Consider the following 20,616-nt stretch of genomic DNA (forward strand, 5'->3'; position numbering starts at 1 on the left):
ATAGTAAGGGTGTAACGGTAAATTTATTTGTATTGAACCGTTTCGGTACGGGGTGCTCGGTTCGGAACGGAGGCGTACCAAACGAGTTTCTGACGTGATGTAACGAGGGCTGTCAAATGATTACAATTTTTAATCGCGTTAATTACAGCTTAAAAATCAATTAATCTTAATTAATCGTAATTAATCGCAATTCAAACCATCTAGAAAATATGCCATATTTTTCTGTAAATTATTGTTGGAATGGAAAGATAAGACACAAGATGGATGTATTATATACATTCAACATACGGTACATAAGTACTGTATTTGTTTATTATAACAATAAATCAACAAGATGGCATTAACATTATTAACATTCTGTTAAAGCGATCCATGGATAGAAAGACTTGTATTCTTAAAAGATAAATGTTATTACAAGTTATAGAAATTTTATATTAAAACCCCTCTTAATGTTTTCGTTTTAATAAAATTTGTAAAATGTTCAATCAAAAAATAAACTAGTAGCCCGCCATTGTTGATGTCAATAATGACACAATGCTCATGGGTGCTTAAGCTCATAAAACCAGTCGCACCCGAGCGCCAGCAGAGGGCGACAAAACTCCAACAAACACAAGTAACAAGTTGGCATTGCACCGTGCTGTCATTTTAATCTGTTTGAGCGGGGCATGTGCGTTAATTGCGTCAAATATTTTGTGATTAATTTAAAAAATTAATTACTGCCCGTTAACGCGACAATTTTGACAGCCCTAAATTTAACCCTTACTTTTCGAGGCTGTGAATCGATCGGGTTACAGTTTCTTTGTGTAGATGATATTTACTCCGTCTTCTCTACTATAATGAGGACCAACACGGTAGGACAGTATAAGGGCCCAAATACACCAGATGCATGATCGTTGCGGTTCCGGTCCGACTCCGGTAAAAAACAGCGCCGGAGCCAATCCGTTCCCATTATATCCAATTGTTCAACGTATACCGGCCGCGTTAGTGCTCCGGATTGCCTGCGGACTATCTGGTATAGGCTATTTTCTATTTTTGCCGGACACGCATCCGACAAAATGGGCGAAGCTGGGCCTGGATGTAACAGCCCAGTTGCTTATTCACGGTTTAAACACCAGCAAACATGGATGAAGAAGGTTTCATCATGGAGGTGGAAAGTCACAAAGTGATTTACGATACAGCAGATTGTTATTATAAGGACAGCATTAAAAAGGAAGCTGCAAGGTGGCCTATTATTTGTGTTTTTCTGGCAATGATATAAAACACACGACGTGCTGACAACTTTGAACGAAAAAAAATGCAGCGTATCGGGAAGTGGTTCCACTACAGAAATTCTCTACCCCGGCGCACACACAATGTCGGTTTGTATACAGAGTCGAGGGGGAAAAGTACGAAAGAGAATAAAGAGACACCCACAAGTTTCAACCTGGTGGTCTATTCAAGACATTTCTCTTTCTTTCCTACATTTTACTTGACTTTTCATTGAACAACCAACAGTTTGCGCTGGGCACAGGAATCTGCAGTGTTTGAGACACCAATTCCAAGTACGCTCTTTTTTAGTTCGTGTAGTTAACTCATTTGCTCCCGGAACCGTATAAATACGTTCTATTTCCAAATGCTTCAGTGTCCCGATTACGTATTTATACGTCTTTTGCGTTTTTTTGTACAAGAAGCATATAGAGCTTTCGATCTATCGCCAAAACAAAAAACAAGCCTCAAAACCCATTTTAAAGCAATAAAACTGGCCACTGGAGGGCAGTAGCACATTTGTTAAGAGCCCACAACTCAATTCAAACAGTACAACTTTATTAGGGAAGCTAGCAGAGCCCCTCCGCAGTTTGCTGCTCACGTCCACCGCACGCTCGAGGGTCCTGCACGGAAACGCGCACGGCCAAACCAGTTCCCCCCCAGGAACATAAGTTCCCCTGGTGAACGAGACAGTGGTCACAACCACAAAAAAAGACTTTTAAAAAAATCCATCTTTACGAGACAGTCGGCAATGAGGGAAAAGTTTAACCGCTGTCGCAGCCACCAAACGTCATCTCTCAGTTAGGTAAGTGTGAATAAATTGTTACTTTGCTATGAAAAGCTCTATTTGGCTGGTTGTTCATGTTATTTTGTAAAAGGAAAACATTATTCAGATGTTTGGGATGTCACTGAAGCAAAAAATAGCCGTGTTAAAGTCAAAATTATGTTTGAAATTTTTGCGTTTACAAAAAGCTAATTTTCTCCGTTTTTTCATCAGAAATTGGAAAAATGCTCAAACTAAGCTATTTTCTAATGCTGATTTCTAAAGAATGAAATAAGGTATGAACTTACTTTTTTTTTCTGCTGAAAGAAGAGAGTCTAATCTTTCTTTTGGTGGGTTCCATGTTTATATAGCAATAGAACAGAATTTTTTGTGGGCCGTGCAAAATCAGTCAAAATCCAGTAAAATGGCCGGGAGCGAAGGGCCTCGCTCCGGTGAAAATGGCTGGGAGTGAATGAGTTAAGCCTGTGGCAATATGCAATAATTCCATTTATCGCGCGATATATAAAAATGAAGGCGGTAAATTTCCCGCTGCGATTTATCGCCTCGCGTGCACGTGTGTGTGTGCGCGCGTGCGGCAGACGTGCTGATAAAAGTTCGTTACCAACTGCGCAAAATGCATCTTCGTTCCAGGTCCGGCAAAAACTAGCGCCAGAGCCAATCGTTCCCATTATATCATATTGTTCAACGTATACCGGCCGCGTCAGTGCTCCGCAGTGACTGTGGACCATCTATGGCACGCCGGTGTTGTTGACGTGTGGGCGCTCCCATCAGGAGTGACATTTCACGCGGGGCGGCTATTTTTCGGCACAACGCTGGATATTTACAACGAAGTCCGCCAAAACATTGTTACACTTGGCTGTAACGAATAACCTCACTTTGACAACGAACGGCTGAATGAAATTAAGAGCGCTGCGCTTCAAACTCGTCCTGTTTATGAAAGCCATCATATGCTGGTGTCGTGTAGTAATGAGCAGACGTGACTTCAGCGGCGCTTGCTAACTTTTTTAATGCGCGGTTGCGCGCACACACTAGATATCATGAAATGGCAAACTAGATGGGCTACGTCCCATGCCATTGGCTACGTGAGCCCAGAGTGATTATGGGACATGTAGTCCATATACTACATCGATGAATTCTAAACTGTCATGACTGAATGGAAGTTAAGAAGGCCAAATCAATCCATACCAGTGACTATAGATAATGTTCCAAATATTGTTAATTCAGTACGTGACACAGATGGATTCGGACCATAAATAGGATGTCTTGCTCATGTAGTAAACCTAGCTGCTAAGAGAGCTGTTGCAATCAACGGTGTGCCCTGCCTCACTTTACAAACAGTAAAGATTGTTCTCAGCACTTTTATACAATTTTTTTTCATATCAGTAAGAAGTAAGCACGTAAATATTATGCACTAAAATGCATGTTTATATGATGGCAATTTAATTTTTGCTCGTTAAGAAAAAGAAACAAAAAATACAATTGTTTTGTTTTTTTTTTTTTTACAGAGCATTAAATGTATTGAATCGGATCGAAAATCGTGTCCCCCGTATCAAAATTCGTACCGAACCATGACTTAACTGTATCGTTGCATCCCTATGGAACACCATTGCAGAAGCTATGACGGGAAATGTTTTCATTTTCCTAAATGCTTAAGTTATTAAGTGCATTTTTTTTTTTTAAACACATTTTATTTATTCTGTGTTTCTGTGCAGTATCAATATTGTTGTTTTTTACTTAAGAGGCAGGGTCTATTGTTTTTAGTTGTGATTTCTTAAAAAGTACATTTGAATTTAAGAGTAAATATTTATCGTTTTTAAATGGGTGTACTTGATCTATTAATATATACTGTATTCGCACTGTGTTATTGTAAGTTGGTTAAAAAAAATTGGGGTGGCGCAATAATATCGCAATAATTTATGAGAATAATTATCGCACACTAAAATTTGTTATCGCGACAGGCCTACGTGTAGTATATAATTCGCTATCCATTTTATAAATATTAGATTATTTAACAGTTGTTTATAACAGCTCTATCAGATGTTATCATTGTGCCATAAATTTTAAATGTGCACAAAGATATAAACCCACCGACACTACCAAGGGCATAATAGGGCCCCGCCCCCCTACCCCCCACACACGGAGCCCTGATCTCAACATGATGCAGTCAATCTGGAATTAAGAGACAGACATAATTAAAATATCAATATGCAAAGAAAAAATGTGCTCTCTCTCTCTCTCTGGTTCTCTGATGAGTATAGACTCCGTGTGTTTTCTGTTGTTTTAAATGGCACATCATAGCGCGCGCTCACGAGGGAACGGAGTTGGTGGACCGCAGCCGTGCGCAGCCGGTATGATTTGCCTGTTTTTGGCGTACTGCGTGGCACGCAGTTAACACTGAGCCGGACCGGAACCGGAACGATCATGCATCTGGTGTATTTGGGCCCTAACCCAGAAACGTCAACGGCGTGACAACGTGGCCAGTGGCGCCTCCAGAAATTTTTCATAGGGGTGGCCAGATGGGGCCCACTCAAAATCTTGGGGTGGCCAAAACTAAAAGCCATAATTTCAGGTTTTCATTATATTATTGCAGTAAAAAGTTCAGGGGGAAAACTATAAGAAAGACTTAAGGACACGGCTACTGATATACTTTGGTGTATTATGTCATATTTGATGTTACTAATAGGGCTGTCAAAATTATCGCGTTAACGGGCGGTAATTTTTTTTTTTAAATTAATCACGTTAAAATATTTGACGCAATTAACGCACATGCCCTGCTCAAACATTAAAATGACAGCACAGTGCAATGCCAACTTGTTACTTGTGTTTTTTGGAGTTTTGTCGCCCTCTGCTGGCGCTTGGGTGCGTCTGTTTTTATAGGCTTCAGCACCCATGAGCATTGTGTAAGTAATTATTAGCATTAACAATGGTGGGCTACCAGTTTATTTTTTGATTGAAAATTTTACAAATTTTATTATCTTTTAAGGATTACAAGTCTTTCTATCCATGGATCGCTTTAACAGAATGTTAATAATGGTAATGCCATCTTGTTGATTTATTGTTATAACAAACAAATACAGTACTTATGTACCATATGTTGAATGTGTATATCCATCTTGTCTCATCTTTCCATTCCAACAATAATTTACAGAAAAATATGGCATATTTTATAGATGGTTTGAATTGCGATTAATTGCGATTAATTAATTTTTAAGCTGTAATTAACTCGATTAAAAATTTTAATTGTTTGACACTCCTAGTTACTAATGATTTAATGTGCATAGTCCATAACTGTCCAGTCAACATTTTGAGTTCCACAACAATTTTGTTTTATTGGGTTATGTATATATTAGGCAGAAGGTGTACATTTAACAAAACAAAATAATTACTGGGGGAAAAAACAGGTGCTAGCAGATTTGAATTTGGGATGAAATGCATAATTGATGCTACAACAATCTACGATTTAGTGGCAAGCGGGGTGGCCAGTGGGGTGGCCAACAAATTTATAGGGGTGGCCGTGGCCACCCCGGCCACCCCCTGGGGGCGCCACTGAACGTGGCCGCCGCGAGAACGCAGCGAAACGCGGGTGTTAGAGGCAATCAGCCAATGCACACCAGTCGCCGTGCGACCGCGTGTTAGACACGTCCCAGAAGCTGCTCAACGCGACGCACGCGAAAAGAACGGCGGAGTTTATTATTTGACGCGAGACACGGCCCTCCTGCGTCAATACTACTAGCTAGGATCGGGCAGATTGGAAGTCACTCGTGTAAAAATACGGTTTATCCGGTCGATTTTCAAATTAATATGCAATCGTAACCCACTTTTTGAGTCCATCAGATCTCTTGAGTGGTAAATCGGGGCACAGTTGACTTGTCTTTGTTGATTTACTGCTGTCTTCTCTGCTATAATAATAACCAACACGGCCCCGTGTTCAATACAAAACCCTCCTACCACAACAAAACAAGTAGGAACTAATATTCACATAAATACATGTTAAAATCTTTGTCATTGGGATTGCTTTTCTCTTTAGCACAGGACTTTTTTCTTCTTTCTTTCAGAAAGAAAGCTGACCAATACGCGGGGTCTGAAAGGCAAATTGTTGTTGGATTATTATCTTTATACCTGCTACTTTTTGAGCAGAATTCTAGCTTTGTATAGGCTAATGTTCCTACTGTTGAAAGCACAAAAGTGTGTAATAAACAACTAGCACATTTATATTTTGCATTTTGTTTTCTTACTGTACCGAAAATGAACCGAACCGTGACCTTAAAACCGAGGTACGTACCGAACCGACATTTTTGTGTACCGTTACACCCCTAGTATATAGGGTGCACCACATTATAAGGGGCAGTAGTAGTAGTGGTTTGGGTTGCATTATGCATCCACTAGATGGAGCTGCGCTAAAGGGAATATCATGCTTTGATATTGATCATCCATAAGTGCGGATTATCTGTCGACTTTTGAGTAAATTGAAGGCTTTTCGGTGCGAGAAAAAAATCGGCCGATATATAGCCGATATAATAATAAACTTTGGTTTGGGTGAAGATCTTTCTTAGAAGGGTCAGCCAATATGTGGACTTTTTCTAGATTGGCCGATATCAACCGATATATAGCCGATATAGAATAACTGTTATGGGGTTGACTGATATATCGGGCTTTTTTCAAGATTGGCCGATATCAACCGAAATATAGCCGATTTAATTCTAAACTCGACTGGAAGCCAGTGAAGGGCCTGGAGCACAGGGGTGATGTGCTCTTTTCTATTGGTTCCTGTTAAGTCTTGCTGCTGCATTTTGGACAAGCTGAAGACCTTTTAGAGAACTTTTAGGACAAGCTGCAAGTAGGGAGTTACAGTAATCCAATCTCGATGTAACGAACGCGTGAATTAATTTTTCTGCATCGCCTTTATGATGATTTTTAACTTGGTCACCGATATATCGGCCGATATATGGTCTTTTTTGTAAGATTGGCCGATATAATAGGATAACCAATATGTTCACTTTTTGTGTGATGATCTTTCCTATAAAGGTTGGCCGAAATATCGGCCAGTATATACTGTATATTGGGCAAAACATTGACTTTTTTCAAAATCGGCCGATATAATAAGATTACTGTAATGTTCTCTTACAAAGATCGACTGGTATATCAGGCCGGCCGATATATGAAATTTATTTCAAGATCGGCCGATATATGCCGATAAAATAGAATAACTCTTATTTTCACTGTTTGGGTGATGATCTTTCATTGTGATTTTGCACCACCTTGTGGCCAGTGAAGAAAAAATAACATTCAGTACATACTAGGGCTGTCAAACGATTAAAATTTTTAATCGAGTTAATCACAGCTTAAAAATTAATTAATCGTAATTAATCGCAATTCAAACCATCTATAAGATATTTTTCCGTAAATTATTGTTGGAATGGAAAGATAAGAGACAAGACGGATATATACATTCAACATACTGTACATAAGTACTGTATTTGTTTATTATTAGAGGTGTGCAAAATTTCCGATTCTTAGATTATTCGCGATTCGGCCGTGGAAGATTCGAGAACGATTCACAAACATCCAAATTCCGATTATTGAAATATGCCAAGTAAAGCGGAAGTACAACACACTCAGCGCGCCGCGCGGACTTCGGGACAGAACGGAGCGGGAGTAGCTAAACATTATGCTTCTCATTAACCGGCCCCTCGGGTAATGCCAACGCTCAACTCACGGCTCTAGCTCAACTCATGCCACGAGATAAAAAAACACAACAACATACCTGACTGCTGCCGAAAAGCTGCTACAAGTACAGCTAAGCTACATAATGTTACGGTAGATATCATTTATATAGGACTAGATGGATTATAGACTCGGTAGCGTTAGCAGCACATCTGCAAAAAGCTAGATGCGGGCGTTAGTAAACGGCCGCCATCTTAAAGCAGTAAACTTCCCTGCAATGCTGTTGTAGCGAACCTTCCAAGCGAACCTAATTAACTTTTTATCTAAAATACTCCTAAATCGGTAAAATATTGACTTGAATCTATCTTTAAAATAGTTTTAAAACTTTCACATGTCAAAAGTAGACAAAAGGGAAATTATGGAATAACGGGAGCAATTTTAACAACTTTAACGGTTGATTCACAACATTAAATTAATTGAGTGTAGTTTAAAGCTGCTGATACAGAATGGGGACTGGAGTTTTTTTATTTAATGTTATTTTTGTATATTTGTTTACTGCTATATGTTAACTTGATACTGAAATAGTAGTTTGGTTTAGCCTGAGTATTTTTGAACAATTTTGGAACTAATGTACAAAAATTTAAAAAAATAAATAAATAAATAAATAAAATTAAAAAAAAAGGAGGGGGGTGCATCAATAATCGTTTTATAATCGAATCGGAGCCTCTGAATCGTAATCGTAATCGAATCGTTAGGTGCCCAAAGATTCCCAGCTCTATTTATTATTTGTTTATGTATTTATTAATTATAACAATATATCAACAAGATGGCATTAACATTAACATTCTGTTAAAGCGATCCATGGATAGAAAGACTTGTAGTTCTTAAAAGATAAATGGGTTAGAGTTAAAAAAGTTATAGAAATTTTATATTAAAACTAGGGCTGTCAAAATTATCGCGTTAACGGGCAGTAAATAATTTTTTAAATTAATCACGTTAAAATATTTGACGCAATTAACTAGAGGTGTGCAAAATTTCCGATTCTTAGATTATTCGCGATTCGGCCGTGGAAGATTCGAGAACGATTCACAAACATCCAAATTCCGATTATTGAAATAAGCCAAGCGGAAGTACACAACACTCAGCGCGCCACACGGTCTTCGGGACGGAACGGAGCGAGAGTAGCTAAACATCGTGCTTCCCATTACCCGGCCCCTCGGGTAATGCCAATGCTCAACTCACGGCTCTAGCTCAACTCATGCAACGAGATAAAAAAACACAACAACATACCTGACTGCTGCCAAAAAGCTGCTACAAAGTACATCCATATAATGTTACGGTGGATATCATTTATATAGGACTAGATGCAATATAGATTTGGTAGTGTTAGCAGCACATCTACAAAAAGCTAGATGCGGGCGTTACAAACGGCCGCCATCTTAAAGCAGTACACTTCCCTGCAAGGCTGTTGTAGCGAACCTTCCAAGCGAACCTAATTAACTTTTTATCTAAAATACTCCTAAATCGGTAAAATATCGACTTAAATCTATCTTTAAAATAGTTTTAAAACTTTCACGTGTCGAAAGTAGACAAAAGGGAAATTATGGAATAACGGGAGCAATTTTTACAAATTTAACGGTTGATTCACAACATTAAATTAATTGAATGTAGTTTAAAGCTGCTGATACAGAATGGGGACTGGAGTTTTTTATTCAATGTTATTTTTGTATATTTGTTTACTGCTATATGTTAACTTGATACTGAAATAGTAGTGTGGTTTAGCCTGAGAGTATTTTTGAACAACTAATGTACTGTAGCAGCCCCTCGGAATGACGACGTGAGATCGACTGATGTGCAAGGTTTCTTTATTTTCCAAACGTCCTCACGACACCGTGAAACTAAAATTTAATACAGAACAATTAACATTTCACAGTGATCAAACATCGAAAATTTACAACACAAAAATAAGGTACCTCGCTGCGCTCTCCGAGGCGTGCAAATCAAACAACACGGAAGTCGCTCCAAGACCAGCGAGCAGACATCAGCTGGTCAAATCAAATTACCACAGTTCGTGTTAGTTAGATGTTAAAAGCAAAGCATGGATACGAGTTCTCAAAAAGGAAGTGATCTTACCGGCTCCTGCATTGCCAAGACGCAGCTGTCTGCTGATTTACAACCGGATGTTACGTTGTTTAAATACACGCAGCATTGGTCCAAACAATTCATTAACAATTTACAAAATAGAAAAGATCATTAACAATATAATAAAATACACATAATATTGGCCTTTTACATGTACAAAACATTAAAGAGAAAAAAAAGGAGGGGGATGCATCAATAATCGTTTTATAATCAAATCGGAGCCTCTGAATCGTAATCGTAATCAAATCGTTAGGTGCCCAAAGATTCCCAGCTCTACAATTAACGCATATGCCCCGCTCAGACAGATTTAAATGACAGTGCAGTGAAATGCCCACTTGTTAATTGTGTTTTATGGAGTTTTGCCGCCTTCTGCTGGCGCTTGGGTGCGACTGATTTTATAGGCTTCAGCACCCATGAGCATTGTGTAAGTAATTATTGACATCAACAATGGCGGGGTACTAGTTTATTTTTTGATTGAAATTTTAACAAATTTTATTAAAACAAAAACATTGAGAGGGGTTTTAATATAAAATTTCTATAACTTGTAGTTCTTAAAAGATAAATGTTAGTACAAGTCTTTCTATCCATGGATCGCTTTAACAGAATGTTAATAATGTTAATGCCTTCTTGTTGATTTATTGTTATAATAAACAAATACAGTCCTTATGTACCGTATGTTGAATGTATACATCCATCTTGTGTCTTGTCTTTCCATTCCAACAATAATTTACAGAAAAATATGGCATATTTTATAGATGGTTTGAATTGCGATTAATTGCAATTAATTAATTTTTAAGCTGTAGTTAACTCGATTAAAAATTTTAATTGTTTGACCGCCCTAATTAAAACCCCTCTTAATGTTTTCGTTTTAATAAAATTTGTAAATTTTCAATCAAAAAATAAACTAGTAGCCCGCCATTGTTGATGTCAATAATTACTTACACAATGCTCATGGGTGCTGAAGCCTATAAAATCAGTCGCACCCAAGCGCCAGCAGTGGGCGGCAAAACTCCATAAAACACAACAAGTGGGCATGACACTGTGCTGTCATTTTAATCTGTTTGAGCGGGGCATGTGCGTTAATTGCGTCAAATATTTTAACGTGATTAATTTAAAAAATTAATTACCGCCCGTTAACGCGATAATTTTGACAGCCCTAGTACATACTGTATACATTTATATGAGTGTTTCATTAGTCTTTGATAATCAACGTGCTTTAAAATAGTACATCAGCTACCAAAATCGGCTCTAAACATCGGCTTTCTAAAAATCCCATATCGGTCGACTCTTTGGCCCTGGAACGGCTAACAACACGCGAGCAATCTGTTAGTTGTGTTAAAAGACACAATATGGTGCGCTTTTCTAACCTCCGGTCATAAATTAACATGAAGCAGCAATAAATCAGATGCTAATCTATTTGCGTGGGTGTGCGGTGGGAGGATTGACTGATAATCATTTCGTCTCACATTGCGTTAAAGGCTGTTCTGGAAGATTCCATTTGTACGAGACCGTGTTACAGCAAAGCATCGCTGTCATATGGAAAAATAAAACATGGTTGCCATTCTGACCCTCTTGCGAGCATTGTTTTTTTTCCCTTCCAGAACAAGTAAATATTCCAATACCATTGTTTCCGTTGGGTATAATTTAAGGCTGCAGCTAACAATTATTCTAGTAGTCGATGAAACGATAAAATAGTTTGTCGAATAATCGAGTAATCGGATAAGTAACATGAAAAATTAAAATACCTGAGCGGAGCCTCAAACGGTATAAAAAAAATTAGATAAGGATCAATGTACAGCAAAAGAACAATTGGCTAACTTAAATAGCAAAGGTCCGCTAGCTTAAATGCTATAAAACGTTTTTTTATTGTGATAGTACAACAGAAGTGGAAGATTCGAGAACGATTCACAAACATCCAAATTCCGATTATTGAATTATACCTGGTAAAGCAGAACTAAAACACTGTCAGCGCGGTCTTCGGGACGCAATGAGGAACGGACCGAGAGTAAATATCATGTACAGCTCATGCCGCTAGATAAAAAAACAATAATACCTGACTGCGGCCGACAGCTGCTTCAAACAATGCCCAGTTGCTAGTTGCTACAAACATACGGACACATATGGCTATAATAGATATCACATATATGTAGAACTAGATGGAAAATGTCAACAAAATCAACATGGCAGCCCTACATGTTGGTAGGGGCAGTGAAAGGTCTTTTCATGCTAGACGTCAAACGGATTGGATGTTTACTACTGATAAACTCATTGAAATTCACCCCAGAAGGATGATTGGACGCCACACGATCGGACTGAAAGGGCTCCTTTTTTTCCCTGGCGCGCGTAGCTGGCAGCCATATTGGATAGGGCGACCGGCGTTTGCGAACTAGATCTCGAAAAGTACATATTGCGCTGCATCGGCGCGTCGTTTCCCGGTATTTGCCGAAAGCAATGATATCATTTTAACGTCGTATCGGTGCAGCACTAGTCATTCTTCATAAGTTTCAGTTGTAGAGCTAAATTATACTAGTGCCGCAACGATTATTCGATTAACCCGAGTATTCGATTAGAAACAAAAGGTTCGAATTAAATTTTGCTGCTTCGAGTATTCGTTTAATTATTGTGGCAATGTCATGGTTTATTTTGAAAGTGTTGTCAATCAGTTTTATTGATTTGAGTGGATAGACTGCCTTCTAGTCTGCCTCATTTCACATGGCTGAATCCAGCTGCTCCATGTTAAGACCAACATAAGCTAAGTTTTAGTTTGCGCTAATGTTTTTTTTTTTAATGTATTCGTAGTTTATTTTATGGGTATATTTGGCCGTTTTTTTGTTGGAGTATGTGTCTGACCTAAAGATGTCCCGATCGATCGGGATGCCGATCAACCAGGTCCGATCACGTCATTTTCAAAGTATCGGAATCGGCAAAAAAATATCACAAACATGCCTTTTTTTTAACATATATATATTTTTTAATTAAATCGTTTTCTAATTGTATTTAACGTTACAGAAAAAATGTCTTACATTCATCCAGAGTCTTTAGGTTTGGCTTAAAGTAGGGCTATCAAATTTATCGCATAAACGGCGGTAATTAATTTTTTGAAAATTAATCACGTTGAAATATTTAATGCAATTAACGCATGCGCTGCACGACCCACTCACGCATTGTCGCGTTCAATCTATAATGGCGCCGTTTAACCTATATTTAGAGCTAACAGGCAGCGTAAAATGAGTAGAGAGAATTTTGGCAGTCTTTGGAGCCTCTTTTTAGTTGACTAAAGCCTTAAAATCCCTCGCTCCACAATTAGAAATATCATAGGAAGCAATGTGGGGAAGAACGGTAGTGGGTGATCTTTTCCTTAACACCCTATGTTACTTCCCAACGCAGAGAAGATATATCAATTGGTGCCACTACGCACAGTCATGGTTTCACTTCCCATCATGCATTTGGGCAGAAAAGTTAAATGGCTACAGTATCATTTACTGAAAGCTCAACAAATACACTAGATGGCAATATTTAGTCACAATATACAAAGTCACATTTATCCTTTAAGAATTACAAGTCTTTATCTGTGGATCCCTCTCACAGAAAGAATGTTAATAATGTAAATGCCATCTTGAGGATTTATTGTCATAATAAACAAATACAGTACTTATGTACTGTATGTTGAATGTAAATATTCGTCCGAGTTTTATTCATTTTTTTCTTAATGCATTGCCAAAATGTATATGATCGGGAAAAATTGTCGGGAATGATTGGAATTGAATCGGGAGCAAAAAAAAAAAGCAATCGGATCGGGAAATATCGGGAGCGGCAGATACTCAAACTAAAACGATCGGGATCGGATCGGGAGCAAAAAAAACATGATCGGAACAACCCTAATCCAATCATTACTAGCTTATTTCTTATCCAATTTTGAAAAGATTTATCAATGTCATAACATCACTCTTTGACTGACGTTGACAGCGCTAGGCGTCCAATCCAGCTGTCTTTATTATTTAATCAAAAAATAAGTTGCTTCAAAAAATATATATTTTCGAAAAGAAAAATCTCTTCAATCGAAAAAAAAAAAAAAAAGAAAAATTTCAATCATAGAAAACCTTTTTAAATGCGAAAAAATATTTGGGATTGAAACATTTGCATATGAACACTTAATTTTTCTTTGATTGAAGCAATTCTTTTTGTGTTTGGGCCATATTATGGGTAGGACACTTGTGTCTATCATTCAATCCCAAAAAAAGTTGCTTCAATCAAAAAAAATATTTGCAACCAAAGAAAAAAATCATTTGAAAAATAAAATTGCACTCCCCTAATTATTTTTTTTAATTATTAATTTAATTATTAATTATTCTAAGGTGCTAGTCACATGGTCTGTTCGAAAAATAATTTTGACCCATTATAAAAATATTAGGGCTGTCAAAATTATCGTGTTAACGGGCGGTAATTAATTTTTTAAATTAATCACGTCAAAATATTTGACGCAATTAACGCACATGCCCTGCTCAAACAGATTAAAATGACAGTACAGTGTAATGCCCGCTTGTTACTTGTTTTTTGGTGTTTGGCACCCTCTGGTGGCGCTTGGGTCCAACTGATTTTATGGGTTAGTACCATGAGTGAGCATGGTGTAATTATTGACATCAACAATGGCGAGCTACTAGTTTATTTTTTGATTGAAAATGTTATAAATTTTAATAAAACGAAAACATTAAGAGGGGTTTTAATATAAAATTTCTATAACTTGTACTAACATTTATCTTTTAAGAACTACAAGTCTTTTTATCCATGGATCGCTTTAACAGAATGTTAATGTTAATGCCATCTTGTAGATTTACTATTATAATAAACAAATACAGCACTTATGTACAGTATGTTGAATGTATATATCCGTCTTGTGTCTTATCTTTCCATTCCAACAATAATTTACAGAAAAATATGGCATATTTTATAGATGTTTTGAATTGCGATTAATTAATTTTAAAGCTGTGATTAACTCGATTAAAAATTTTAATCGTTTGACAGCCCTAATTACAACTTAATTTTAATGTCAATGCATTGACTTTGCCGGGAACGTCGCCCCTACCAACATGGCCGCCTTGAGGCCATGGTGGTGTTAGGGGTGATGAAAGGACTTTTCATGCGTCTGCCGTTAATTGAAATTTAAGTTTGTCACTAGGAGATGTCCAATCCATTATATGTGGAAGGGTGGCAGTGCTGCCAACCCTCCCACTTGTAATGAATTGGACTTTTAACTCTGTCAATGGCAGCCAACTAGTTAAGTTAACCATTTTGCATTGCATATGCAGTAATTTAGTCCTAAAATAATGTTTGGGGTTTTTTTTTTTCGAAAAATGTTTTGATACAGCATGGATATAAACATATTAACATGATTAATGACTGTTTTTCACATTAAAAAAATCCAGACTTGACCCACAATTCAACATTTTCCACCAGTCAAGTGAATTCAACAAAAAAATTCGAGTCAGCACTTGAGCGCCATAGATATCGATCGGCCCTCGTTAAGTCCAAGTAAGGAAGACGTTGAACTTGTACGACGATCGCTCAAGACCCTCCGTCGCGCCGTAATGGATGGGAGAGAGACGGCGGTCCGAGCGCGCTAATGGATCGCGGTCGAGGCGAGGGGCGGCCATTAGCGGAACTAGCGCCGTCCGCGCTAATAGCGGCGGCCGACGTAATGAGAGCCATTTGTCAGCCCGGGGTTCCGGCGGGTGACGCCGTTACATCGGGTTCTGCCGATATGGACTCCGGGAAAAGTGCTCGCGGAGTTACTTAGGAGTCGGAATGTTCCGACGGATGGGAAACCTTCAAACGGAGCAGCTAATGGATGAATGAAATGGGATGGCTGACGGTAAATGTCCATTCTGAGTAGTGGTGGGAACCTCCCGATACGATAGGTTAAGCATAATGATTATCTTACAATCTCGCGATAATTATCGCCACGTGAGCCAGGAAAATTAATCAAAATGAGGTTCTGGTTGACCTCAGATTGACCTATTAAAGAAATGTAAATATCTCAAAAACGATAGCATCACAAACAAAACTTTTTACAGCGCAAACATAGCACAAACGATTGACATCATTTTCATTGGGGGCCATCATCACGGAAGTCTATGGACGCCCAATTCATTTAAACTGGGAGGACTCCATTCGCCCCCTCTAAGTCAAAATGGATTGGACTAGGGCTGGAGCTATCGATTATTTTAATAGTCGATTAATCGATTTACTAGTTAGTTCGAATAATCGAGTAATCGGTTAAGGAACATGAAAAATTAAAATACCTGAGCTGAGCATCAAACGGTATTTTTTTTTTTTTTTTTAATTTAATGATCTATGTACAACAAAAGAACAATTAACTAACTTATATAGCAAAAGTCAGCTAGCTTAAATGCTACAAAAGGCTAACGTTTTTTCATTTTTTACAATGCTCTTAACAAATGGTTCAGACACATAATCCCACAAAAATAGGTTAAATATACCTATAAACTAAATTACAAATGCATTTAAAAAAAAACATTAGCTGAAACAAAAACTTAGCTCACCTTGGTCTTAACAGGGAGCAGTTGGATTCAGCCATGTGGAATGAGGCAGACCAGAGGGCAGTGTATCCACCCTAATTAATAAAATTCAATTCAAACACTTTCAAAACAGACCATTAGAACGCCACTTTAATCAAACGAATACTCGAAGCAATAAAATTTAATTCAAATATTTTTTTCTAATCAAATACTCGAGTTAATCGATTAATTGTTTCAGCACTAGGTTGGACATCTAGCGCCGTCAATGACAGGCAATAAGTCAACTAGGAAAATCTCATGTTTTTGCGGCTTTGATCAGTTTGGATTGATCGGCGCCGGGTTCAGGCTAAGGACTCGGGAGGGATTAGAATGGGATCCAACAGAGGCCCGCTGAAGGTCCCGGGCTTGGAACGGCTTCAATCTTTGCGCGCTCAATTCCAGACGAGCGTTTGAAGCCGATCCCTGCCGGGAGAATCGTTTGCGTTCATTCAATTTTCCTGCTTATATAGAGCGGCTCTTCATTTTCTACGGAGAGAATGTGTACACAACTTCCAGGACGCTCAAAACTGACCCCGAGGCTTTAAAACAGAATAAGTTTTGTCAATCTTTTTCTTGATTTTCTTTGGCCGATTCAGAGATTTTCTCAAATTCTTATTCTATTGTATTTGCTTTTTCTGCCGTCTTTGTATGTTGTCCATTTTACTCCCTGCCTTTACTTTGTGTTTCTTTAAATCCTTCTTAATCTTGGTCTTTAAGTAGGTCTTCATGTTTTTCATACACGTTCATACAATAAGACGTCTTTAAGTAGGTCTTCATGTTTTTCATACACGTTCATACAATAACACGTTGGTGCTCAACCATGAAAATGCTTCCTAGTTGCGGATAACTACTTTTGTTTAGGAATCATTTATTTGTGTTATTTGTGTATAATTATCATGTAAAAACATACTATCTTGTAAAAACATGATAATTATGAAAAAATGGTTATAATTGTCATGTAAAAATGAAGTAGCTTTTTACATTTTTTTTACATAGTTAAAAACGCGAAAACGATCATGTAAAAATATCATTATCATGTAAAAGCGTGACATATAAAAACGTGAACGCTATCATGTAAAATATTGATACTATAATGGGAAAATATCATGTAAAAATGCGATACCTATTATGTAAATATGTGATAATTATGTAAAAATCCAATAACTATGATGTAAAAATGTGATAATTATATAAAAATGCAGTAATTGTCATAAAAAATGTGAAAATTATCATGTAAAAATGTCATGTAAAAACGTGATAGTTATGTAAAAATGCAAAAACTAATGTAAAAATGTAATAATTATCATGTAAATGTAATACTTCATCATGTAAAAACGTGATTGTCCATTAGAAATGTGATATAATGTAAAAACATGATGATTAAATGTAAAATGTAAAAATGTGAACGCTATCATGTAAAAACACGATACTATCATATAGAGACGTGATGGTATCATGTAAATACGTGATGTCATGTAAAAAAACATGATCATTGTTATATAAAAATGCGAAAGCTGTCATGTAAAAAGGTGAAACCTATCATTGATAATTATCAAGTAAAAACATGAAGCAAAAAACCGTGAAAGCTATCATGTAAAAATGTGGTAATTATCATGTAAAAACGTGATACTGTCATGTACATATATGATACTATCATGTAAAAACGTAATTCTCATGTAAAATATGATAATTATCATGTAAAAACGTGATAATTATGTATAAATGTGACACTATCATGTAAAAAAGTGGTAATCATCATGTAAAAACAATTATCACGTAAAACAATACAATCATGTAAAAACGTGATATTTATATAAAACAATACTAGCATGTAAAAACGTGATAATTATCATATAAAAACGTGATAATTATCATGTAAAAATGTGAGATCATGTTAAAAAAACGTGATAAATATGTGAAAATGTGATCATTATCATGTGATAGTTATCATGTAAACATGTGGTACTATCATGTAAAAATGTAATACTGTCATATAAATATATACTTTCATGTAAAAATGTAATTATATTGTAAAGTATGATAATTATCATGTGAAAGCAAGATAATTATTATCATGTGAAAGCATGATAATTATCATGTAAAAATGTGACACCATCGTGTAAAAAACGTGATAATTATTGTATAAAACATGATAAGTATCGTGTAAAAATGTGATCATTATCATGTAAAAATCTAAGATCATGTAAAAAAGTGATAAATATCATTTAAAAATATGATCATTATCAGGTGATAGTCATCATGTAAATATGTGATACTATCATGTAAAAACATGATAATTACCATGTAAAAACATAATTATCTAAAAACGTGACACTATCATGTAAAAAACGTGATATTATCATGTAAAAACGTAATAATTATCATGTAAAAACATACTATCATGTAAAAACGTGATAATTATCATGTAAAAATGTGTTCATTATCTTGTGGTGAGATCATGTAAAAAAAACGTGATAATTATCATGTAAAAATGTTAGCATTATCATGTGATACTTATGTGAAAACGTGATATCATGTAAAAAAATAAATAAATAAATAAAAACATAATTATCATGTGAACACTTAAGGAAATTTGAGTTAAAGTTGTGTTTGTTTTGTGTTGTGTGCAGCTTCCTACTTGTTCCCCAGCTTCCAAGGCTTGCTGGAGGACAATGACACAGAACGTTTGGGTCTGGACTTCCAGAGGATGCTGAGGATCAACCACATGCTCTACATCGCCGCACGGTCAGTACTATAGCTCTTACAATTTTTCAATACAATAATTTCCATTGACAGCGCTTAGACGTCCAATTCATTTTGGCGAACGAACGTAGCCCATATGAATTGGACGTGGAGTGCCCTCAAAGGCATTGAAACATTCAACACCAGTCCTCACAACAACCTATTTTCTCAATCAAATGTCAATATTCCATGCTAAGCTAACAATTAGCATGTCTTCTTCCAGGGATCATGTGTTTGCCATCAACATGGCGGCCTCGTCGGACCGCATCGTCCCGCAGCAGGTAGCCAAGATGGATGTCGGTGTCAATAATTTTGCAGCGCAAGCGAACATTACTTTGTTCCCTACCACTTCAAATAGATTGGATATCTAGCTGACATTTTGTTTCCGTTTTTTTCCTCCCCAGAAACTGACCTGGAAGACGAAGGACGTAGACAAGTGCACCGTGCGCGGGAAGAATAGTGTAAGTATGACACGCGCTCACACACTAGCGCACGTGCGCTAATTTATCTTTCGTCGCCAGGACGAATGTTACAACTACATCAAAGTGTTGGTGCCCCGCAACGACGAAACGCTGTTCGCGTGCGGAACCAACGCTTTCAACCCGACCTGCCGCAACTACAAGGTAGCCCAGAAGATTTTAAGGGGCGATACATGATGTAAAATGGACTTTTTAATGTCTGGTGTATAAATATTTGCGTGTCTGGAGCGGCTGCCCGCTGGAGTGTGAAATTAAACAACCGAGGGAAATCGTTATTTGTTAAAAGATGTTTCAGGGTATTCCTTTTTTTCCTCACGGTTGCCAAATGATGTGAATACTGAAGAAAAAGTTGGGGAAGTTTTAAAGGTAATCAGAATGTGCAGAAATTTAGTTTTTTGGTCATGTTGTGTCATCAGATGTCGACTTTAGAGCAGGACGGCGAGGAGATGGTGGGTCAGGCTCGCTGTCCCTTTGAGTCGCATCAGTCCAATGTTGGACTTTTTGCAGGTTTGTGCACATTTTCTTTTATTGTGTCATATCACATATATCATGTATGTCAAATGATGTGCGGGCCAGAAGCGGTCCTATCAGGCGTGTGGTGTTGTTCTGCCTCACAGTGCGTTGCTGGTAGCACATCATACTGTAAATAGAATAGAATAGAACGCCTTTATTGTCATTACACAAAGTGTTATGAGATTCAAATCTGCCCCATAGAGTGCACACACACTTACACAATAAACATACTCTCTCTTTCTAGCTTTTTTTCTATCCATTCACTTGTCTATCGCTGGCTATCGCTATCGAGCTAGCTATCTGGCTCACTGTCTTTATATCTCTAGCTATAGATAGCTAGCTCTCTTGCTATGTATCGCTTGCAAGTTATCAAAGTGAGAGGGTGGCAGCGAATGAGTTAGCTAGCTAGCTTGCTCTCTCTTTCGATCCATCTGTCTATCACTGGCTATCGCCATAGAGCTAGCAACCTGGC

General features: G+C 37.4%; 1 protein-coding gene across 3 annotated transcripts in view; it reads left to right on the plus strand.

Moving 5' to 3' along the window:
• sema6cb (semaphorin 6Cb) overlaps positions 1-20,616 on the plus strand; it is a 292,529-nt gene that overhangs the window by 216,971 nt on the left and 54,942 nt on the right. For all 3 annotated transcript variants that reach the window (XM_057835206.1, XM_057835208.1, XM_057835207.1), the window contains 5 exons: positions 19,041-19,155; positions 19,376-19,433; positions 19,557-19,613; positions 19,674-19,775; positions 20,048-20,138. In XM_057835206.1, coding sequence (XP_057691189.1) covers positions 19,041-19,155; positions 19,376-19,433; positions 19,557-19,613; positions 19,674-19,775; positions 20,048-20,138 — 423 coding nt within the window. The remainder of the gene's footprint in view (positions 1-19,040; positions 19,156-19,375; positions 19,434-19,556; positions 19,614-19,673; positions 19,776-20,047; positions 20,139-20,616) is intronic.

This window comes from Corythoichthys intestinalis, chromosome 4, assembly GCF_030265065.1.
Source record: "Corythoichthys intestinalis isolate RoL2023-P3 chromosome 4, ASM3026506v1, whole genome shotgun sequence".
Classification (NCBI taxonomy): domain Eukaryota; kingdom Metazoa; phylum Chordata; class Actinopteri; order Syngnathiformes; family Syngnathidae; genus Corythoichthys; species Corythoichthys intestinalis.